This window comes from Anopheles maculipalpis, chromosome 3RL, assembly GCF_943734695.1.
Source record: "Anopheles maculipalpis chromosome 3RL, idAnoMacuDA_375_x, whole genome shotgun sequence".
In the NCBI taxonomy this organism is placed as follows: domain Eukaryota; kingdom Metazoa; phylum Arthropoda; class Insecta; order Diptera; family Culicidae; genus Anopheles; species Anopheles maculipalpis.
In genome coordinates this window covers 50,117,878-50,142,486 of record NC_064872.1, presented here as the reverse complement: position 1 = coordinate 50,142,486, position 24,609 = coordinate 50,117,878, and the positions used below count along the sequence as shown (strand labels likewise).

The window sequence follows — 24,609 nt, the reverse complement described above, 5'->3', positions numbered from 1 at the left end:
GAACCTTCCACTGCTTTAAATACCGCTCTCCATCGTCCATCAGTCACACTTACATGACCGGCGCTTATAATAGTGCGTACTCTAGTGAATGGTTTGAATAGTATGTCTGTTTTCTGTTTCTTTTTCATACAATTATTACTTCTGTCTAAAATCATCAAGTATTGTGTGCAAAGCATAACAAACGCGATGCACGGATGGCGCACCACTTAATTGACCGCGCATGTACTGTTATTTCACTGTCACTTCACGGCGTCCTTACAGCTAGCGTTTTTGAGCAATACTAGTGAGAGAGAGAGAGGTCAATCTGCCCTCGAATAAACCCGCTAATCGATTATTTTTTTATCGCATGACGAATGATATGAAGGTGCAGCTAAAACTGCGCTCAGATCGTGAAATATGAGCTGATGGTGTATTGATATGATGATAAGGATGATTTAATTTAATCTTTCTGTATTTGTTGTACCCTATACAGAGTTAGTTAGTGCCTTTTATGCTGCTAATGTGTTTGTAGCTGTTAGCTGATCGAGCAGCAAACTGTTCATAAAAGCTCTGTTGTGTCATTTGCGACTCAGGATACTAGGTAGAGATGTCTAGTTCAAATATTGGATTTCAATATGGTGTTTTTAAATATGTACAACAACGCGTTTAGAATACATTCTACCACTACTGGTATAATTCGTATGTAATCCGATTAGCTACGTTTTTGCCGGCGTTTCCCGATTATATGCAATTGTTCATTCCTGATTACTGATGTTTAAAAATCGTAACCAGCTATACCATCGCGCTCGTTTCAGTTGAAAATCACTTCATTCAAGTCAAATTCTAAATCATCTCATAAAAAGCTTGCAATTCATTTATGGTTGTATGCTTCCCACATTACACCGATGGTTCATAACGGTGAACATTCAAATCAGTTTTGTTTTGTATGAATATAGATAAAGGATGGTTTTTTTTTTGCGTTTAGGACCGCTACAGTGCAAACCCTGAACCGTAAATAGTTGGTTGTAAAGCTTTTCGTTTGTTGGTAGCATGAAAACTCTGCGTCCTAAAACGCTCGTGAAATGTTCGTTGATTTCGGGAAAGTTGATTTGGGTGTAGTGCCCTGTGTTAGCTAGTTGCGTATAGTTCTTCTTGATTGGTTTGGTTATTTTCTCACCCATTGTTTTACATCTAAACTTTTAGTTATTGATATTCACTAACCAGAAGTCTTTGTTTTCTCATGTTTGGATAGGAAACCTGTGAAATGTCTACTTTTAGTTCCTCTACGTGAGTACGATCTTAGCTATGTTGATACATTTCATAGCATTTTCACTGAAATCGAAACTCTTCCGTAATAGCATACCATATATGAAATGTAGAGGAAGTTTCCTATGCACTGGGACTTGTATAACGTTACGTATTATATACGCTTCTAATGTTGTAAAAATGTCGTACTGCAAGAAGGTGTAAAGTTATAATCATTCAGCGCATCTTTCCAAACGTGCCCATTAAGGGCACGGAAAGTGATGTTAAGCTTTCAAATGCATTTGGTATCCGTTTCCATGGTATTGTTTACACACTACATCCAAAACTGCGAACTACCAATGGCAGTCAAGTGTCGATTGCATAGAATGGATACTTTTGTTCTCCTATCTAAAGCAATTATAATTGTACTTTTAATGACAGCACGACTGTCGCGAATGTATGAAGATGATGATGTGTTTTTGGAAGAACCGATACTTTCAATCCACGGCCAAACTCATTAATAACAATTCTGGTTAGATACTATACGTTGTTTGTAACTTTTCATCGCTTTTTCCATATTCCCTTTGCCCTATCCTTATGCGAAACATTCTAGATCAATGTTGAATATCTACCCCCCCTACAATGACACGATAAGACACGGACGGATGTCTAATAGCCGGTGGTCACCTAACATCACCTGCTCATCATCTTAGGTAAAGTAGTTTTCACGCTGCTGATACAGTGGGAGTGGTTCGGCCGGAGAATCCGTATCGTAGTCTTCCAAATCCGATTCGTAGTGATCTTTTTCGTCGTTCGTTTTGCTAGCGGACGAGGAGTTGGCACCAAACTGTGCATTACATTTCCTTTTTATCTTCGACGGAAGTACGGCTGACGAGTTTTCTGTTTTCGTCCGGAATCAAATGAAAAGTTGTAGATAAAAGAAAAAAAAAACACCATGAACGTTCAAACTTTGTAAACAGTGAAGTATGTATTAGCGCATGTATGTTAACAGCAGCTTAATGAACGAGGAAACACATGCATGTAAAATATGTAATGAACAAACATTTTATTTTAGAACTAACGACTGTAACAAACGACATGCATCTTTTTTTTGGTTTTCAATGATAATAATTATTTTAAGAATCAATATCTATGCCGAGCCATATGAATGATATGATCGTGTAAAGCACAATTGTGTAATTGTTTAAGTATGTTTTATCTCATATTTAATCAGTTTTGTATAAACCAAAAATTGTTATTACCTATAAAACTATATTGGCTAACTTTATCGTAAATATTAATCACTGGACCGATCATATTTTGTACAATTTTCCATTAACTCTAGCGTACTATTTTCAATTAACACTCTTTATTGGTAATCTCTTCGATGAAACAAAAAAAAAAATGAAAAAATCTTTTATTCTATGCAGACTCATCGTCTGCTTGTGTGTGAATTTACTCTTCGTGATTTAATTGCATATACTATACAAACCTTTTCGCATGTCGTTTATGCCATAGCTCGCCGGTTTATCCTCTGCGTAATATTGGTGTAGTGTTAGTGTTTTGTCGAACACACAAAGGCAAATGATGGTTTTTGTGGCAGGAATTGAATTAAAAGTGTTTTATCAAGATGTAATGAGGATGAGAGAGAGAATGAGAAAGATAGACAGTGTTTCGATAGAAATGGCTTATGATAATGTTTGTGAAAATGGATGCAGTGCACATTTTTCGACTTATTTAAAAATATTAAATAGATTCGATGCACAGCAAGATGATGTATACGTGCACATCAACTGTATAGAAGTATTCCATTTTTGCAACACACAAACGCACGCGAAACAAAAACACACGCACACACTACCGCTGCTTCATTGAACGCAAATGCAAGGCAAGCACATCCTAACTACTTTTGTGCATTAGTGGCTGAATGATGATTTGGGTTGCCTGATGTGAAAAAAGGAAGCAAAACAAATAATTAATAAATAATTTCAATAAAAATAAAAGTATAGTGAAATAAGAGAAATAATAAGAACAACTTAGGAACAAAAACTATATTGCGACACATCGGTTTTGTGCTTCAGTGCTGCAGTGTGGTCAACTGTTGGACAAGCAAAAAAAGCCTAAAATCTATGTTTATAAATATCATCTCCATATCACTCTGGCAACATGAAGCAAATAAGAATTTGAAAGTGCTAAGTAGCATCGGTTGATATAATTTGTCTCGTTCGTCAAAACTGTCATCCTGCTGGTAAAGCGAAATTTACACTTGTATAACTCATTTTGTTTGTATTGTGAAACCAAAATGTTCGTTTCCCTTACATGTAAGGAAAGGAAATAAGAATTTATTGGAGAGGAAACATGACGTCAACGCGTTCGCCGCATTATGTTGCCCGTAAACGCTTCGGTGCGCACGAAAGCTTTCGTTCGCTACCGACCGACAGATGGCGCTGTTGCGGCCTGAGTGTACGACATAAGTTTGTGTCAATGTTAGCTAGTGTACACGACGGCACTGGACCAGGATTGGGTTCGCTAGGAAGTAGGCGTATCCTAGGACGAAAAGTTCCTGTCCACATGCAGGTATGAAATTCGAAGAGTTGTGATGATTTAAGGACACGAATAAATTCATGCCCGTGTTTAGGCATGAACTTAAACGAGCGCTATGGGCACGAGCCTGGCGAGAAGAGCCAGCGAAAGACTGCGGCAGAACTGTGCGAACCATTACCGTATGAATCAAGATGGAGAAAATACACGCGTTTTTTAACGACACTTAAAACGATAGTCTAAGGCGGCGTTTAAGAAAGTGTATTTAGGGTTAAGTAAAATCTGAAAAAGGTTTAACTCGTGCGTGGAGTCAAGGACAACGCGGTAAAAGACGTAATACATGGGAAACTAACTTAAGAGTATATCACGCAAAAACTGAAAACGATATAGCAACACAACCTAATATTTAAAGTTCTTAATATAACTTCAAATCAACTCTTGAAATATTAAATATTCCAGACAGCAACATGAATTTAAAACAAATACACATAGTGCGTTGTGATAGCTTAACACAAAAACAAATGCAACTACTACTAAAACAGTAAACTAATCAGTAGTAGTAAATCAGTAAACAAACAGTAACGAATAATTCAGATGAAGCATATTCTGTAACTAACAAACGAAATAATTTTTAATGAATATGAAAAGTTAAACAATTCTCACCTGCCACAATCTTGCTCATTTGCATCACTTGCTGTGCGAGGATTTGATTGAGTTGAATGAGATGTTCGCGTTGCTTCTTTTCCGCGTTAGGAACGACGGGATTTGTTCCGGTTTCCTACGAAGATATGCATACCATTGTCAATATCTCTCCACAACACGTCGGCAAATGTGGCCCCATACTTACATTATTGCCAGCACCACCGCCAATCGGAGTGTCCGAAAGCATCTTTTTAATTGCTTCCACTTTTTCCTGGCGCCGTCGTTTCTCCTCCGGGGATAGCTCGGGCGTCTGCTCCGGTACGTAACGCTCGGGAATAAGTATTTTGCTCGGAGCTGCTAGTAATTTGTCGATGGTATGCTCTGAAATTTTTTCTCGCGGTCCAAGCGCCGATCGCACTACGTCAGGTGCATTAGATCGTGGTCGTATCGTCACCTCAAGATCAACATCATCACGCGCTCTCCAGTTGACGTTCTGCAAATGTTGCAAATTAAAAATATTAAATGTTGCATTCCTCAACAAAACAAAATATACGTACATTTTTGTTCATGTCATTTTCGCTGTGCATCAGTTCAATCGATTTGGCGTTCACATGATGGGGGGCCGTATGATGCCGACGCTTTTCCTTCGGGACTGCTCGACGCTGTCGATTTTGTTGTGCTTGTTGGCGTTGCTGTTGCTGATACTGCTGCTCGTCTTTGCTGGGGGGCGCTTTATTCTCGCCACTACCCGATGATTCGGCACTATTTTCAACAACAGACATATTTGCTCCAGTCGCCATCTCGTTGATAATTTGCTTGGCAGCCTCGCTCTGGAATACAGGATCTAGTTCCGCGTCGGTGTTGGTGAGACTTTGGATAGATTCGGTTTTTCTTTTCAAACCGCCCAGCGCGCTTGCAGCGATACCCGTACTTCCGCTCGTGAGATAGGAATTGCCTTGGTACGAATTGCTCATCATTGCCGATGATCTGCTCACACTTCCGCCGTTGGTCATGTCGTTGGTGATGTATTTCGATTGCAACCCTGTCTCAAAGTGACCAGTGTACAGATCGGCCTGACGATCGATCAACGAAACCGGATAACTGTTTCCATTGGTCGATGCAACTACGCTACTATAATAATCGATCATCATCCTGCTACTGTCAAGCGAAGTTGCTGCTCCTCCCATTACACCATCACTGCCTCCACCACCGCCGAGGGCTTCATGGTTCTGTACGAACAATTCGTGCGTTTCGTATCCTCTTGGTAACGATTTTGATCGCTGGTAATCCTCCATCAGCTGCGCTTCCTCTTCCAGCACCTGGTCCAGGCTCAAGGCAAGATTGCGGTCGTTCTTTTCCTTATCTCTCGTTCGGCGCTCCGATTCGCGCTTTACAATGCGAACAGTTTTAATTTCTTGCTTGTCAACAGCATTCATCATACCACTGCCATAGTTGTATGCAGACCCAGCTGCATACAGCTCATCCATCGATTCCATTCCTTCCATAGGATCTTTGGTGCGACTACTTGGAAGGAAGAAGTTTTGCATCTCATCATCGATGGTTAATACGCTCGATGAAGAAGAGGATAGCGCACGGTGAGCGTTAGAGCTGGATACCGATGATTCTTTTCCTGCCATTGAATCTAGATCCGTCTCTACCCAGGACGAAGAATAGCTTCGTTTATGTTTTGCCTGTTGTTCTCTCTGTTGCTGGTGTTCCTGCTGATGTTGTAAATGCTGTTGCTCGTCACTCTGCAGACGGTCCATCATTTGTGAACCATTGCTATCGCTGTACGACGTTAGCTGACGTACGGCTTGTCCAAGCTCCTGTCGCTGACGTTGCATATCGCCTACCAGCAGCTTTGCACGCTTTAATTCCGACTCAAGCACAGCAGTTACCGAACCGGGCGTGTACTGGTTATCGATCGACGAGGCCGAATCAAAAACAGAATGCATCGAACGATGCTCACGAGTGGCTTGTAGCTTTTGTCGCAATACCAGAAGTTCCTGCTCCAGTCGTGCATTTGTGGAAACTGTTTTCTCCAGTTTCTATGGGGATAATAAAAATGGGGATAGGGATGATATATTAGATCAAATGATAAAATGACAAGCCAAGATAAAATGACACAAGCTCAAATAATACCTTTGAATTAGCGGCCAGTAACTGATGCACTCGAGTTAGTTCACGTTCCAGCGTGTGCTGTTGTTGTCTTGCCGTATCCATCGCCATCGGCATGTTCCCACTTTCGCGATTCAGGACCTTCGTTTTCAAAATAGCAAGGGCTTTTTCCAAATTCTCTTTGTCCCTTTGCAACGCTTGCAGTGTACCCGATTCTTCCTGCATCAATTTGTCAATCTGATACAACTGCTGCACTTTAGACTGTGGGAAAAGTAAACACAATTTTGACACATGCGGAGGAGTAAATGCTAAGAACTTCTGCAACTTCTTCCCAGTCAAGAGCCTTCTCTTCTCGGCAATACGGAATGACCGTAATAATTTAAATAAATAAATATTTATCTTTTTTATCACCCTCGCTGCTTACCTGTAACTCAACGTGGTTCGGGCTGGTTCTATCCCATTGCCGCTGTTCTTCTTGCAACAGTCGCCGTTCTTGCATTCTCTGGTTGAATTCTAACCGATCTAGTGTGGCAGATTCGGGCGACTGTAATTGCTTTTTGCCACCAATCGGACCACGGTACAAGCTTCCCAGCTTAACCATATTGTCAACTAAATTGATCAAAGGTTTCTCCTTTTCATACTGCTTTTCAAGCTCCGTCAATTGCTGTTTAAGCGCATCCAATCTAGCCAAACTGTCAGCTTTCCGGTTTCCTTCAGCGGTTCGGATCAGATTCTAAAATGTTCAGTCGAAAGGCAAATGTTAAAAACAGCACAAGAAAATGTTGAAATAAGCTTATTTTTATAGTAACATGTTTTTTACAGTAACAATAATTACACAAATTATTGAACCCACCGCCAAATGCAAATTTAGATATTTTCTTTTTTATTATATACTTATTAAGAGAAGATGTAGATATGAACCATGAATTGCGTTGAATATGTTATAACACTTGTTAGTAGCTTGTGCAAAATTAAAAAAAGTGCAATGTAAAAATCAGAAACAAATGTTCAGTTGATCCAACACCAAAACGTCCGATTGTTAGTAACACAAAATAAGACATAATTGAAACATAAACAAAAACCTGTAATTCGTGAATATTTGTGCAGCATTGTTCAATGGATCGCGCCGTTTGACTGTTTTGTCGTCTCAACTGGATTAGCAAAAGTATCAACTCTTCGTGCGTTCGATTTAACAAGTCCCCAGCAGATACATCCAAAGGCTGTGAAAATGTCAAGACACGAAAGAGGTGTCATTAATTCGATCACAGTTATCCAGCATCTGTCACAGTCACGATTTCTGCTTGCTCAAGTCTTCCCAAAATGTACTATAATAGTCTGATACAAAATTAAGTAAGCTGACTCTGTCTTTCATTAGATTTAGCTATCTCGTAGCTGAATAATCAAGCTTTGCTTTTGGACTGATGCTCTACTACCATTCCTGTTGATTCTATATTCAGATTCTATAGATCTTATCGATACGTGTAGCACAAAAAAGGGGAAATTTAACACGACATCCCTCGTATCAAAGATTAAAATAAAAATTTAGGTCGACAAATATCGACAATCATGCTGTGAACACATTTTGTTTTTTTTTAACGTTCCGCATTCTTTACCGCGAATAAAAGCATCAAATGTCCTCTTACCTTGCTATCCAGTCTTTCGTTAGAGGAATCGTTCTTGAGGCGACCATTCAAATATCCGACCGTGTCATTACCACCGGCAGTAGAAGTTGTTGACCATTTCGTCTCAATTCCACCACCTCTCATGGGCGATTGTGGGGAAGCGTCTTGATGTTGCTGTTCCTGCATTGTTGCTAGACTTCGATCGATGTTTTGCAGCTGATAGTGCTGCTGTAGGTTCAATTCCTGGGCACGCTGGAGCTGTGCTTGCGTGTACAGATCGTGCGTCGATTCGAAGCTGATATCAGGACGAATGTACTTCTCGCTGCCATAATAATCCGAGGAACCCAACATCATGCCATCGTAAAAACTGCCTGGTGTAACGCCATCCTTCGTCTGTAGATAGGTGGGATCCGAGGGGTCCGGCTTCACCGTTAGTGCTACCTTTGGCAGGTTGAAAACGTTTCTCACCGATATCGATGCTGAAAGCAAATAATGTGAAATAAAAATCCGAAAGTGTAACGATTTGGAGCTTTAGTTCCAGTTTGATTGTGCTGCATCAGTCCAGTGTTCAAACATTGATCATACATGCGCAACTATTTCCCATAGTAGAAAATGTAAACATCATCATTAAGTTAAACGGTTTCATACCTTCTTCCATGCTCTGTACAAAATGCAAACCACAAATATTTTTACACACAATTTCAAGTTTGCTCTTCCGTGTGCTCGTTTCTCCGTATATATTTACAGTATTTTGATAGCTTTCTACAAATTATACATTTGTATTATGTATTATGTATTATGTGTACTTCTCGCATTTAATACCATAACTTTTGTTTTAATATATTAGCTAGTATAAACATCGACACCCATCCCACCTTGGATTCAATTTAATTTACATGTTTGCTGTACATGGTAATCGTTACGCCAATCGTTATGTAGTTGCTTGACCTATGGACTTGTCTATGTAGAATCTAAATGATAATAATTAACTGGAAGCATAGAATTTGTTATTCTAGATTCCTTGAGATAGTTTTAGCTGCAAAAATTGTAGTACAACAGTTTTTTTTTAAATTATAAAGATGTGTTTATAGCCTAAAAAAAGTTTCATTCGAAAAGTTCTGCTTGAATTTCCTTGACCTTTCTTTTCTAGGATTTTTTAATGTTATCTATCAGTAATATTTACAGTCTGTAAGGGTGATGATCAATATTCACAGTATTCCCTGGTAGGATTTTCATTGTTTTGTATTCATACAATCTTCAGTACCGACTTCCCTTGTATCACTTTTCCGAGCGTTCATATGCTTGCTACTATCAAAATTATATTTATCCCTCACCGATTCCATGCTTCGTTTACTATCTGTAATACTGTACTCTCTATTATGCACACTGTTAATAGTCTCCGCATCGTTTGATTTGCCACCAGAGTCATCAAAGGATTGCGTTGCCATTACGGATCTAGTTCCAGTTCTAGAAAATGTTTGTGCTTCTACATGATACGTGGCTCCATCTGCATTATCCATCGTGTTTGCTTTGCTAATGATAGGTGTAGTACTAGCTCCGGTAAGCAATTTTCTACTCGATTCACCATTATTTCCATTTGATTTCGAGTAATTGCTCGCCGTACTGCTACTGTTAACAAGACCACTGGACATTAGATCCCATTGTCTAATTGTTTCACGATTGATATCGTATCGATTAATTTCATCCCGAAGCACCTCGTACACCGCATCCGATTCTCGACCACTGGATGCAGACCATCGACCATCACGTACGATCGTACCCGAAGAGGAAACGTTACTTGCAAGCTGGACATATACGTCATCATCGTCTCCATTGCAACCTTCAGTACCATCTTCATTGCACAAGTTAGCTCTCGTCAGTCTGGATTGTGTTTCGCTGGCAGAGTTTGTCATTGGTGTGCGTAGAATCGATTTTTTCAGTGTTCCCATCTGCTCACCTGATGCCGCTTTCGATAAAGGCAGATTTGTTAGATGCTCATTAACATAGGTAACATCCTTACGATTTATTTTGACCGTTGGTTTCTTTTTTAGCTCGTCGCTATTTGGATCGCTCTGTTGTTGTCCATCGCGAATCCTTTCCTGTATGTCACGTTGTTCCTGCTGTTGGTTGATTGTTTTAGCCAGCAAAGCAGCAGATGGTGACCTAATCGTACCCAGATGGTCGAGATTTTCCATTGATTTTGCATGAATATGAGACACGCGTCTAAGATTATCCCTCCAAAGTGTATCTTCTTCCCAGAGTTGATCACCAGATGAAATGTTACCATCAGAATTATCGAGCAACTGTTGCAATCCATCCCTCCTACCGTTGCTACAGCCTGGCACAGGATCATCACTTGCCCTAGAATGTCCACCAATTGCGCCGTCTTGACGTTGGAATGAGGAACTGCACATTGAACTAGATGATAACCGACTAACTGTACCATCCCTGGAAGCATTTACGGATAAAGAAGAGGTTGATCTACCCATTGGCAAGCCGATAATCTTGCCTCCACCTGCTGCCAACGATGCAGCAAGCGTTTTGTTAACATCTTTCTGTCCGATCCGGTCAGACTCGTAAATGTTTTTGCGATCAATCTCTGCATGCTTCTCGTTAGCGGATGCATGCAACAACAGATTTGCCGTTTTGAGTGTGTTCAGCGGATTATGGATATGAAAAATGCTACCAGTTGTATGTTTGCGCAAGCCTCCAGGATCACGCTGATTGTTGAGCGTATCACCCGCTACCATTGAAGCGGTAGGTGACGTATGGGACCCGCCGTTCCCATGTTGATACTGAATGCTTTCTTCCTCACGTGTTCGAGCCGCCTGTAAATCGGAATAGTAGTATGGAGCAGCCTCCGACGATATTGTACTATTGTTACGACTGTGTATCGTTTCCGTCGCCACTGAATGTAAGCCTCCATCTATTGGTGTGATTGTCCTGTTACACTGATTCGAACGAGCGTAATCATAGCGTATCGTGCACGAACTTTGTTGATCGGGATCCATCGCCGACGATAGGGACGCATTTTCCACGTCAAGACTGTTGCCCTCGAGAACCGTACCAAGATATTCCGATTGGCAACGTGCATCATGTAAGGAGAGATTTTTCTCTCTAAGGGGACTGAGTATTGGAGCGGCTAGATTTCTGGATGTTAATTCTGACCCATTCGGCCCCGTTAGATCTACATTCTCATAGTAGATACTATTATCGTGTCCGTTTAGTGAAAAGTTGCACAAACTGTTGTTCGATTCGCCTGTGTTGCTTTCAACAATAGCAACTTGCCCTTCTTCAATATTCGCTTGACTCAAATAGCGATTACATCGATTACTATCGGTTTCGACAGATTCACCCATCTCTGTCGTACCATCAAGACCATCCAAAGCCATTTCGATAGGGCAATTGATGGAGCTTCCTGATATCGGGCGTCTTTTGTTCCTCACCGATACATCCATGCACGAGCGACTCCTCCACTCGATGGAACCACTCGTTTCCGAAAGTGTGATTGAACTTCGGGCCGACGAATCATCCTTCCGTGCTGACCCCATGGCCGATCCTAATCTACTTCCACCTGCAAACACATCCCGAACAAGTACTTCATATTCTGATGATGCATGGGACACAGCATCATAGGAACGATGATCGTGACCGCTAATTGAATCACGCGTTTGCTTACCAACTGCACCATTGCTACTAACGCCAAACAAACCCTGAGAACTACTGCGTAGACTTGAACGATTTGACGAAATACTGCCACTTTCTCTGCGCATGCCATAAGACAAATTCATTGAGCCAGCCAACGATTGACCACCGCTGGACGTCCCCGTAATCAAACTTTGCACTGATTGCCTTTTTTCCTGTGCGTGGTGATTTTTTATCAGATCAATCGCTTCGCTTGATCGAAACTTCTCCCGATTGGTGTATCGTTGCATATCGACTGTACTCAATAACATTCTTCCTTCATCCACACAGCTACCATCCGGTTCATCGAGCGGAAGCGAAGTGATCGGTATTGGGGGTGGCGATACAATGTCACTGTCTGAGCTGTCTAGCAAAATATCGAACGAACTTTCTCCTGCACTGTTACCGTGACTGAACGGTGTGGTACTACTACCGCTTGCCCCTAAATAATAGGAAGCTGGACGGAAAGTATCCGAAAGACTAAATCGTGAACGGGCCATTGTTTTACTCTGCAGGTCGGTAGTATTGGAAGTGACTTTCTTCTCCTTGCCATTAGGTTTCTTTTTCATTCGTTTACATTCATCGTTCAATTTATCTGGCGTGTCCGATTCGCTCTCACTATCAGTCTTGCTCGATTGCATTACTATATCTGGCCAGTTTTTATCTTTTTTCCTTTTTTTATTCACATTGCTTGTCCCACTGCTGGTGACGGCATTTTTCATTCGCACCATCGTACTGGTTTTTTCGACACTAAGTTCAACCGTGTCTTCCAAGTTATGCTTCTTCTTCATTTGTCCACTATCAACCCTTTTCACGTCGAGCTTTTCATCTTTTTTCCCACCTCCATTGTTGAATCCACACTTAGAATCGTTTTTGGATAGTGTCTTGATGCTGCTATGCAATTGCGACAGTTCCATGTACAATGGTTCGGAATCTGCTGTACCTCGATTTACACCTAACCCATCATGATTACCACCACCTTTTCCAGCAAGCGATCGGGAAGACTCCGGTATCATTATCATTTCATAGGTCGTCCCCCGCAAATCTTCCGCCGTTGCAAACACGCTCTTGCCAAGTGCACCCTTTGTCATCTCAATGTATGTACTCTCGTCGTACGCGTTGCACATTTGCATTTCGTTGCTTTTTTGTATCGAATCCAGTATGTCCATCGCTGTTAAACTTTCACAAGTGCGTAACTTACCTGTCGATGATGATGACGATATCCCCTGAACGGTTTGATTCATGGTGTTGTTGCGGTTTAACAATGACAGTGTCGTGCAGCTGCTAGCCGAACTGATTAAGTTCTTTCTCGGAGTCATCGGCATGTAGTGTCCTTCCATTATTTGCATCGAAAGCTCGTCGTCCATCGTCGCACCATAGTTTAGCAATTCCACAGAAGGTTCCTCGTTTGTAGATATTTGGTTCCGATCTTTATCGGAGCTGTTTTGCTGCTGTTCCTCAGCATGTTGCAACGCTTCATCTAGATCTTCATCGGTATATTCAAAAATATCATCTCCATCATCTGCAATCTTTTCGTCACCGAGATCAGGATCTACATCATGATTAGTTATGCTCACATTTTGGCCATTAGTTGACTCTGGAATTTTGATTTCCATTTCTTTATCTAACTCCTTGCTCTGTTCGCTTCCAGCATCCGACGAAGGTGTATGTAATGCTTTGATACTCAGCGATGATATATTGTGCTTGTAAACTGGCACATACGTTTGTAGCTGTTGTTCGTGTTGTTTGGAGGTAACCATTTCCGTGATGAGCAAAGGTTTAGCTTCAAATGATGGATTATTATGATTTCCACTACCATTTACCCTAGCACTACTTTTATCACTAAAACCATGGACATTGATATTCACAAGGTTCCCGGTGAGACCGACTACAACACCGTCCGCAGGATGATCTTGCCCATTCCTGCCATTCGACTTTTGATTAATTTGATTATGATCATTTGACGCTTTTATAAAACTATTTTCATAAACATTCGCATCCACACTCAAGCTTGGACTTGCGTTCAGACTTGCGTGGTTCACTAAACTATCCTCATAAACCCCATCCTCATCCTCATCCTGTTGCTCACTCATCGCCAATTCTGTCGGTATGTTATCCTTTTTCTGCTCCATCTTACTGTGTCTGTCCGGACTATCGTTAGCGGCTGGTTTGATAATCCTGTCTTTACCATCACCGCCACTGCCACTCGGATTGTCGGTGTAAAAAGATTGCGTTAATGCGTGCATCGTATTATCAGTGCTGCCAGAGCCAGCGTCGAAATCGGAAAATCGGTGGCTGTGGTTGTGTTGTGTTAAATTGTGTTTTGGAGGTGGTGGTGGTGGTGGTGGTGGTGGTGCTTCTGCTACCTCATTCGTGGCAACGGTATTAACGAGTGGGGATGACCTTCCTGCCGGCGTAAAATTTCTTCCATCTAATATAATACATGAAAACACACATACAACAAAAAATGTATGGTATGAGATAAGTGTTGTCAGATTTGTGTCTCTTAGTCGGGGTTTAGTAGCAACAAATCTCGAGTTTACTCTCTGCTGTTTAAGCCGGACTGTGTTTCAGAAGGATCAATGCTTTACCCCTACAATTACTAGTGGAAGGTGTTTATTGGAAACGAATGGTTTGTTTAGATATGGTTGGATAGAAAGGAAAGCCCCTCGAAAGATTGTTTTACCAAAACCGTTGTTAACATTAACAGGGTAACTAGACTATGTAACAAAGGAAAGGACACGGAACATCAATGTTCCATTTGTTACAAATGATTAGCCAGACACAGCAGAATCGTTTGCATAATGCATTTGTACGTACAGGAATTTAAAGGCTAGTATTAGAACTAGAGTATCATAATAAAACAGATAATATTAACAGTATAATATTAGTACTAATTACAGTTGTGGAAACAATTGAAATCACATTGAAATGGGCTCTAACTGATGTAATTCACCGTTCCTAAATATTCAGGATTTGCTTTTCATACTGTAGAAATTTGTCATAAACTCGTGAAAGAAAAATTCTGACAAAACTACACACTGTTACAGGTCGTCATTGAGGGGCTTTTGCTATAAATAAAAATAGACAACACTTTTCATCATAGTTCCATACCTTTCGAATGTACCACAGTGTTTTGCGTATTTTACGTTGCAGGCAGGAAGGTCTCGCGGAAAACATGAATATATATATATAATCAAGAATCATACGTTTATAACATTGTACAGAAAAAAGAACCATTGTTGTTGAAATAGCAAACAATAAAACGCACGTATTGTGTTTTTCCCTCCCATTGGCAGGGTTTGGTGACAGTGGAATGTAGCGAACGTTAAAATTCAACTATAATTTTCTTGGTCTATAAAAGGATACAAAATTAGACGAGCAAAACACAACGAACAGATAACGGTGTAATGGGGTACAGTTTTCTAAGCAAATCCAGAAATGTTTTAAGTAAGCAAAGGTAAGAAGGAAGGATAGTGGTAGCATACTAAGCACACTTTGAAAAGGATTTTATATACAATATTGAAATAAGAACAATTGATTGAAGGCTTCCCACTGATGTAATTTGTTTAAATCGTCATCTGGTTTTGGCATTCGTGTCCAAAATCATATTAATTGTTCTAATCCAATACTGATCTTACAAACAGCCAAACAAACATGCACAAAATCGTAAATGCTATAGAAACCCAATAGAAACAAATAGATCTATCCAACTAGGAGCTAAACACACCATACAATTGGAAGAAAACAATCAAATAAATCTATAAAAGAAAGATAGATTAATGTAAACAGCTTTCTAATAAACTCAACGAGTATACAAAAAGTATAGAAACAAAGAAGGAAGGTAACAGTGACCAAAGGGAGAAAAACTAGTGCGCTTATGTGAAAGCTGGGCGTTGTTAGACATGAGTCGTTTTTTTTTCGTTGTTGGGATCATCGTTATCAAGTTCGCCATGGCACATTGTCAACTTACCTTCATCGTCCGACGAGTAACTGTTGTAATCACCGTTAAGTTTCATCTCACTACCATACGCCGATGTTTGAGCAATGTTGGCCACACTGCCACCATGCTTTCTAGCGGTTGCGGATCCGATACCGGTCAAATCGCCGATCGATTGACGTTCATATGCTGCAGAATAGTAATCACCACGAAGCAGAGAATCTTCGGACTTCATGCCATAGATATCCTCCTGTCGGCGATCGCCGCCAACGCTTGCGCTGGAGCCTGGATTAAGCGATTCGGCGGAAGCCATCGTGGCCGAATGTTGGCTAGCGATTTTTTTCGTCAAAGGTGATTGCAACATTCTTTGTTTCCATTCAAGCAGCCGCTTCATTGATTCTTCCCGCTTGCGTTCACCGTCCCGCGCGGATGAATCTTCCTCTTTGCGAGGCAAACGTGCGCTTGCTGAGCGAGCGAATTGCTCCTGCTGCTGTTGCAAGGAAGAACCACTACCTTGTTTTTTCAAACTACTAACTGTAGGACGGCTGCTTCCGGCCGTTCGGTCAGTAGCGGATGGTCGTGGCATACTTTGTGACCCGTTAGCATAATCCTCCACCTGTTGCTGTTGTTGCGATTGTATTATTTTACCACTGCCACTGCGATACAATCCTTCTCGGGGCATCGTTCCGCTAGCGAACAATCCTGCGAAAATAGTAATACGAAAAGCAAATCCAAAATCGATTCATTGCTAACATAAACAACAAACGGCATCTGATGTCTGATGGTTCCCCTTACCTTGAAGTTCATCGGATCGTTGCTTGCGTGATGCCCCATTACTCGAGTTGTTTGCCCGCTGCAAGTACGAGGCACTTTGCAGACGCATCTTCTCCGCATAGCTGGCCTCAGAATAGTAATAGTGATCTGGCGTACGATTAATGTCCAGGCTAGATTTTGGCCGTGGAGTACGATGTACTGGGCTCGACTCGTCGTTAGTGCCGCTGATTGCCTGGCTAATGGGATGCCTTGCTTCATAGTCCAAAAAGTCGGCAGAATGTGGTCTTGGAATGTTTGGTGGAATAGGTCGTGCACGCATCTGAACGTGCTGCGGTAATGGCGCGGCACCTGAAGGTATTGTTTGCTGGAAAGTAAATTTATTACACAATGAACAATACATACATTATTTTGAAATAAACAATAGCTAGCCAAAGCTAATTTCTATACACTGGAAAAGAAAATCTGTAAAACGCGAATCCTCAAAAATAACGTAAATTTTGCTAGGATATTCCAACATTTGAATCACTGGTCAAGTAATTGGAAACATAAATAGGTCATAAAAAAAATTTATATTGTTACTGGGAAAAGCAAATGATTGGGTGAGGCACCTAATGAAATCCTAGACCATTGAAATAGAAACTGAAATTGAAATAGAGACTTGGGGAGTTCAAAAATGTAAACAAGCTTTGTTGTTTTTCGTTATGAATATAGTGAATTTTATAAAACATCATCGTTCTGAGTAAAGGATTTCGTAGTTTGGAAAAATATTCTGCACATGGACATGGTTCTACCATGCTTGACGTCCACATCTAATATGAAGACCTGTACCATATTATTTCCATGCCGGATGGGTAGTCGATCCAAGAAACTCTTAAATTCTAAACTCTTAAAAAGGAAAAGTAAGAGTTCTAAAGTAAACTCTTAAAAAGGAGCAACTAACAGATTTTTGTTGAAGCCTGCAAAGTGGGTAAAGAGACTAGGTGGGCTCGTCCCGAACGATTTGACAACTGCGCTGTAGAAAAATGAAGTCGCAATTTGACTGGAGTGGGTTCGATCGTTTGTCAGTGTATGTGTGTGCAATCGTATATGGTGTGCCATTGTGTTGAGCAAAAATGTGCGTAGCACAATCGAACCCACTCCTGTCAAACTCTCATTAAATATGGCCAAGGCCCGAAAGCTATGAGCGCACCTAGTCTCTTTACCCATTTTGGTAGTGATGATGCCAAAAGCTTTAGTAGCTACTCCCCGACAGATGACGCTGTGAGCAAGTGATCGTCTGTTGTGGTAGTATTAGTACAATAAAATAATTCCCCAATGTAGTAGGCATGTCCTGGGACGAAATTTACATGGCCAAATACGCTAAGGAGATTAGGAAAGTTGTCGCGATTTAGAACAGGGAAACTCATGACCATACTTGAGCACCAACATTAGATAAACCGTGGGCACGAGCCTGGCCACGAGAAACAAAGACGACAGGATCGTGCCAACCGTTAACGTGTTAACATCGATTGAAGATCGAAATATACGTGTCTTTTACCCTACAACACAGTGAACGAAAAACACTGCCACTGAAAATAGTAGGTTCAAGAGCTTTAATACATAGGAAGGGTCTGCTCGCTTTAAGGGTTATTTAACACAGTAAAAAAAAACCTTACGCATGCAGGAGGAACTGATCGATAAAGGATTCGGTAGAGTTCAATAAATGGTAGGGCGGTTCGATGATTGATACGACAGCGGCGCCGATCTTCACACGAAAGGACTGGGATTCACATCAATTCCGGACTGTTCCCACGTAGTCCAACTATCCAACTGGACATATGACCATGAATCTTCTTCTTCCTGGCTTAACGACCTCTAAGGTCATGCCGGCCATTGAAATGGTTTACTAAACTGCCGATACCACGTAGCATCGTACGGAAAACGGCCGTAGTGAGGACTGACTAACCAGTCCTCACTACGGTGGGACGGTCCGGATGGGATTTTAACCCCGCTCCTGCCGTTTGAAGACCGGCGCCGCTGTCGCCTACACCACCGCCGGGCCGCCCTGGCCATGAATAGCCGGTCCAAAAAGAGCTAAGAGGATCTAGATTTCAAAATCGTGGACTATTATCGGAGTCCCAAGGAAGCTGGACTCTTTACCAAACCATGATATATATCCTAAGAAAGAGAAGAAGACCAACCAACTAAGTGGCATCAAAGAGTCTAGAGTAAGCCATACGATGGACGGGGTGACCATAAGTTGATGTCTTAATTGTGATGTTTATTCTTCGCAGGTACTTTTAGATCGAGAAATCTTAGAGAAATTATCTACTGTTTCTGGCTAACTTGACTTAAATTAGCCGTGCATTATTAGGTGGAATTTGATTCCGGTTAGCAGCCCGGTAGAACCTTCTTCTTATTGGCTTAAAGACCTACTAGGTCACGTCGGCCATCGAATGGCTTACCAGACTTGTTGATACCATGCAGTTGGATAGTCTCACTACGGCGCACATTTCAAAGCCCGGTAATATAGCCCCAACCCATATTTATAAGCTTTCAAGTGTTTGAAAACATTGAATATTTCTAGATGAAACAACATACATATATTCAACTCTTGTCTGTTTAATTTGTTAAAAAATAAAATCAAATAATCTTGTTCTGTAACTGTTCTTGTAAGAAATGAAACAATCTTCTGTAGTAATATATCCCGACCTAACTGGGTCATTGTATATCTATGTAGTCTGAAACAAAAAATCAAGAAATCCCTAAGTATAGCAACCGAAGGGACCAAAATGAGGCTAACGCCCAAGCCTTTCAGTCTGGCTGGTACATTAGACTGGCTATTCCATACCTAATTGCAATTATAAACGGTAATTCTTTTCAACACTTACCTCAAATTGACCTGCATTGTACAATGTATTTCCCATGTACGTAGGAAATGCTCCATTACTGTCGTACCGCAATGGGCTGGATGGTCGTTTATAGCTTGTCCCACCTGCCATACCTCCTCCTTCGCTGATCATCCCATCCATCTGACCAGCAGCGTTTGACGGTAGCGTTTTCGACAACATAGTTAAATTATAGATGTCCTCATAGTCGGACATATGCTTGGGATCGATCGCTGCATTTGGCGGACCGTACGTATCCGGAGTACGGCGATCATTACTTGGATACAGAAATGGATTCGTTCCAGCGCCGGGCGTACTACGCAGTTTCTGGGCATGAAGGGGCGACGACTGCATTCCAAGTTGTTGTTGTTGCTGCTGTTGTTGCTGTTTGGAAGCATTCAATTGCTGCTGTTGTTGCTGCTGCTCTATGAGCTTTTGAATGTACAAATCTCGCTCGATCCGTTTCGGATCACCGTAGATCGCCTGAGCTGTTAAAGCAGTCGGCGTCCGGTTATTTCCCAACGTCAATGCGCCAGTACCCTGCGGACCGGGTGCTGTTCCTGGGAATAGCATTTGCTGATTTTGCACCATTTGTTCGTAGCGATCTGGCAGAAACGTGTGTTCAGGACTAGGTGAAGAGTAACCTGCATCATTGACCCGTCTCGGCTTAGGAGGTGCATTCGCGTACAGTGGCTGTGGTAACGACATACTGTCGTTAAGCCCAGTCCCACCACCTCCTACCCCACTGCTACTGCTACTTCCGTTGCCACTCGTTTGCTGAATAAGTTTCATAGTATCATTCGAACCCTGTGACTGAGGGCCACCAGCAGTACCGCTGGAGTCGCTGGACAAAAGTTCACCGCCGTTTCCGCTGTTGTTTGCTTGGTTATTGCCGTACTGCTGCTGGTTTCCCTCCTGCTCGGGACCTACATGCTGTATCATCATAGTGGCTAATGTCAACGCTCGTACCCACTGGCTCATGGATTCACCGTTTTCCGCCGCAAACACGAACGTGCGCATATTCGCATGCTCACATTTGAACGCAAACTTTCGGTAGATTTTGTCTTCCGGAAAACAGGCAGATACTTTGTACGAAGGAAGAAGCACGGTTCCCAGCAATTTCTCTTCTTCCTGACCTTTGTAATAATACAACACGTACTCAGACAACACAAACCAGCGGCGGCGCCATACTTTCAACCCGTCGGAACCCTGTTTATACAGCCAGCCGGACAACGCTACGGGCGCATTAGCTGGCCGCTTGGTGACGGGAGATTTTAGTGTATGCTGCTGTCCACTGCCACCACCGCGCCGGCGCTCGCTAGAATCGTGCGAAGGACTTGAGAGTGTGTCTGATGGCGACGATTTGACCTGTTGCTGTTGTGAAGCTCCTCCACCATTGTTTCCAGCTAACAGCATCGAACTGATCTGTGTCTGACAAGCCTGATTAACCACCTGGCCGGGAATGTTTTGCTGGATGATAATTTCGCTATTCGTGCCTGGTGGTGAAGATATTCCTCCCTGTTGATAGCCACCCTTTTGATGGTATAAAGATTCCTCCTCTCCGTACAAACCAATGACCGCACCAGTCGTGTCGACTGTCCCATGGTAGGATGGCACGTGCGAACGCATTATCTTATCAGTTTCGCTAGCTGCCGGTTGACAGTGATTCATAAGATTCAGGCTAGATGGCGGTGCATTACGGTTCTGTGAACCACTCGAAGCATATCGTGCCTGCTGTTGTTGATGGTGCTGCAATTGTTGCTGTTGCTGCTGCAGTTGCTGCTGTTGTTTCATGGCATGTTGCATCTGCTGATGCTGTTGCTTTTGCTGTTGCTGCTGTTGTTGCTGCTGCTGCTGCTGCTGCTGCTGCTGCTTCTGATGATGTTGCTGAACTAATTGCTTTTGCTGCTGCTGTTGTTGCTGCTGAGCAGAATATTGGGGATGTTTATGAACTTGCAGCTGATTTTGAGGCGGTGGCTGTTGTTGTTGCTGCTGCTGTTGCTGAATTTGTTGTTGATGATGCTGAGAAAGATTCTGCAGCAGATTTTGCTTTAAGTGATAGTTTGGAACTGGCGGATTCAACTGTTGCCGTAAGGCAAACGTTTGTTGCTGATGTGCAATGGCTTCAGTGGCCGTTTTGATCTGTTGTTGTATTTTTTCTCGCTGAAGTTGTTGAAACTGCAGCTCGAGCTTTGACATTGGGGCATTTTGGGACGAGCTCATCCCACTCGTCACAGAGTGAGGCGTTCCAACGCCACTTCCAGTAATGCCAGATCGTACTAAAGGTGCAGTTTGGTACAATCGTTCCCGTTCGCCGCTTGCTCCACCACTACCACTCGATGGAGAGCTAACACGGTACAGCTGTTGCTGGTGCTGATCATAACCGTAACTTCCCCCTGGACCGAGGGTATTGCTGCGAAACTGTTGCTGATGCGGTAGAAGCAGTCCTTGCTGTCCCGGCGGTAGATGATAGGATGGGCCACCGCTCGTTGAGGAAAGATCCCCAACGTCAGTCGCTCCGTAGAGGGCACCACTGTTGGTGCTGAGGGACGACTTTGGGCTACCGGTTGAGTAAGGTGAGCGTAGCGACGACGGGTGTTGACTGTGCTGACCATAGTTCTGGTACTGTGATGGATTCTGTGGAAACATAGTCGCACGACCCGGAGCTGCTGCCGTTGCACCATAGTCGTAGCCGCCCGGTGGTGGCGGATGCTGAAAACCACCGCCACCTTGTGGAGGCTTCATCTGAGGCATCGGCGCCAGATGCGAATTGGCCTGTTGCAACTGTTGCAACTTTTTACTCTCCATCGTCGTGAACGTGGGTGGATCAATCCTGTGCGTTGTACAGGTGGTAAAAAAAAGGAAGAAAAGCGCGAATTAGCGTGGAATTGGGTGACACTAATTAAACGATAAAAGCGAATAAAGCGTGTACAGGTGTGACTCAAGTGTGAACAAATAATGATACCAACAAATTATACTTTTAAACGTTCCTCACGTTTAATGAGCCATTTAGTACAAGCTTACCAATCCCATAATTGCCAAAGACAGCTAAACATGATTTTTTTCCTGCTTTACGTTACGTACTTCTCTTTTTTCAAACCCACCAAAACAGATACACACACACACGTCCACACACAAATCTAATTCGCCATATAGAGAAGACCAGCCTACTGCTCTTTTTGGCAGTGATTTACCAAACAAATTGACTTTCAAGCGCCTGGTTCGGTACGCTATGCCGTAGAATTACTACCATTGCTTCTCTCACAATTTCTCCACAAATTACATACACTCATCATCGTCATCATCATCATCATCATCATCATCATCGGTGATCATCGGCATCCGCGAGGATATAGAGTGGCCAGCATTTTCCACCTTGTTACTAAACACATGCGCCTGAACTGGGACTAACCATTATACACATGTCGTCACATGCACGATTTCGAACGGAGGAACTACAACTCAAAATTCACAAATTTGACATTTCTTTAGACATTTTCGCAAATTATACACTCCTGATGCACACTACTAGAGGTTGTTAGAAGGAGCACAAACAGGGGACATTTAAACCTGTAGTAACGCACTACAGCGAGTAATGACACCGCCGCGTATGAATGTTCGGAACCGACCGCACGATGGCGACTAATTTCGTGACCCATTTTTAACACTTTTTCCTTATTTTCGCCGGATGAGGATGGGCATAGCGAGGAGAGAGATGACGGAGATGAAACGCAAAAAAATTGGGGAAGAGATGACAGGAATGCAAGGCGCGCAGGGCAGTACGTACGTACGTACGAAAACTTGACCCGAATGATGCGCACAAACACACACACACACATACACACACGCGTGCAAGTACTAATGTCGCGAGGAGTGTTTGAACGTCTTGCATACTATTGCTAGAAAGGGGTTTGGTTTAATCCAACGTGCTTCTTTGATTTGGTTGATTCCAAATGCGACAACCAGCCGTGGAATGCTCTACTACGCCACCCGTGGGATCATTTCACTCGAAAAGCATCCAACCGTACTTTCACTGCACCGTAATCGATAATAATTACGACAATTTCGCTACACAGAATCGACGCGGAACTCTCCAAACCCCACCACCCCGGAACAGCAGAAGGAAATAGTACTACGCACGACCTGAGCTCGTTTTCCTCCCCTTCTGAACTGCACAACTCTTCTTCTTTTCCTCAACGACCCCTCCTTACTACCAACCGTCTGCTTAAAGCGCCATGAATGAAGTTGCTACGGATGAATTACTACGATAAACAAATGAAAACGCGTTCGGAAAATCGCGAGAGGTTTTATGATGTTTGGTGTGTCTTCATTCAACAAATATTGTTGTCTAATTGGTGGAGCCATAGTTACTACTAGGATTTGGAGCACTCGAGGGGGGAAAACACATGAAAACGTTCTGTACTACTCTTCCCACCGTAAAACAGACTATTTAGAGATGGGGAATGAAAATTTTGCACTAATTTTCCACTTTCCAAAGCAGAATGTCGAGATGACCAATACACAGCACAATTAAGGAAAAACTACCCCACTGATGGGACACTTTGGTCAACTGTTCCGAGTTGTGAGTGCTTTCTCGAACAGGTCCTTCCAGTCAACATCATCAACACACACACACACACACACAATACAGGAAACATCGCTATAGATGTTTGTGTGAGTGTGTGTTGCGTGTAAGTTGTCAGAGAGAGAGAGAGAAAGAGAGAGAAAGAGGGAGAAGGATCGACCGTTTCTAAGAGAATGCGGGAGAATTTTCACCCACTATCCCCTGTAGCACAGAAATACGTGCGTCCTTGTCCCTATTTGCTCCGAAACACAGTGCGCAGCCGTTTTCGAAGCATTTTTCTATCTTCTCTCTTTGTTTGTTTCTCTGTTGCACTCATAAGAATCTCCACCACCATCTAATTTGCATCAGAAATCAGAAATACCGAATACGCGAGACACACCACCAGCAATAACGTTCAATCTTTCGTTTTGACAATTCGCAAAAGCATTTGAACTAAAACCCAACGGTGGTCCAACAGTCCAACATAAATGGTAAACGATGGCACGGGGTTATTTGCATAAGCGAGCAGGACAGACGTAAAAGCAAACCATAAATAATAAATTCTTCTTCGACTCGAGAGTATCTCCCCCATGCGTCGAGGAGTGTCCCGATTACTTTTTCGCGATCTTTTCA

General features: G+C 42.4%; 1 protein-coding gene across 1 annotated transcript; it reads right to left on the bottom strand.

The window, feature by feature from the left end:
- Window positions 1-1,907: 1,907 nt before the first annotated feature.
- On the bottom strand, window positions 1,908-22,718 carry LOC126560744 (uncharacterized). The gene is made up of 17 exons (XM_050216699.1): window positions 22,437-22,718; window positions 21,306-22,245; window positions 19,416-21,266; window positions 16,567-16,909; window positions 15,805-16,473; window positions 11,482-14,262; window positions 10,061-11,436; window positions 9,412-10,012; window positions 8,169-8,626; window positions 7,608-7,745; window positions 6,950-7,258; window positions 6,550-6,786; window positions 4,965-6,455; window positions 4,613-4,900; window positions 4,429-4,543; window positions 2,717-2,758; window positions 1,908-2,124 (listed from the first exon to the last, which is right to left on the bottom strand). The coding sequence occupies exons 1-17, from the start codon at window positions 22,466-22,468 to the stop codon at window positions 1,934-1,936; spliced, it is 11,862 nt and encodes a 3,953-aa protein (XP_050072656.1). The 5' UTR covers window positions 22,469-22,718; the 3' UTR covers window positions 1,908-1,933.
- Between the last annotated feature and the right edge of the window lie 1,891 nt (window positions 22,719-24,609).

What these genes read in the sequence shown, in the direction of transcription:
- LOC126560744 (XM_050216699.1), bottom strand. Translation starts at nt 22,468, where the DNA reads ATGTTTAGCTGTCTTTGGCAATTATGGGATTG. An exon ending in ACGAAAGACTGGATAGCAAG is followed by an intron (nt 7,746 to 8,168) that starts GTAAGAGGACAT and finishes ACATTTTCACAG; the next exon opens with CCTTTGGATGTATCTGCTGG. An exon ending in TACTGGCCGCTAATTCAAAG is followed by an intron (nt 6,456 to 6,549) that starts GTATTATTTGAG and finishes TTATCCCCATAG; the next exon opens with AAACTGGAGAAAACAGTTTC.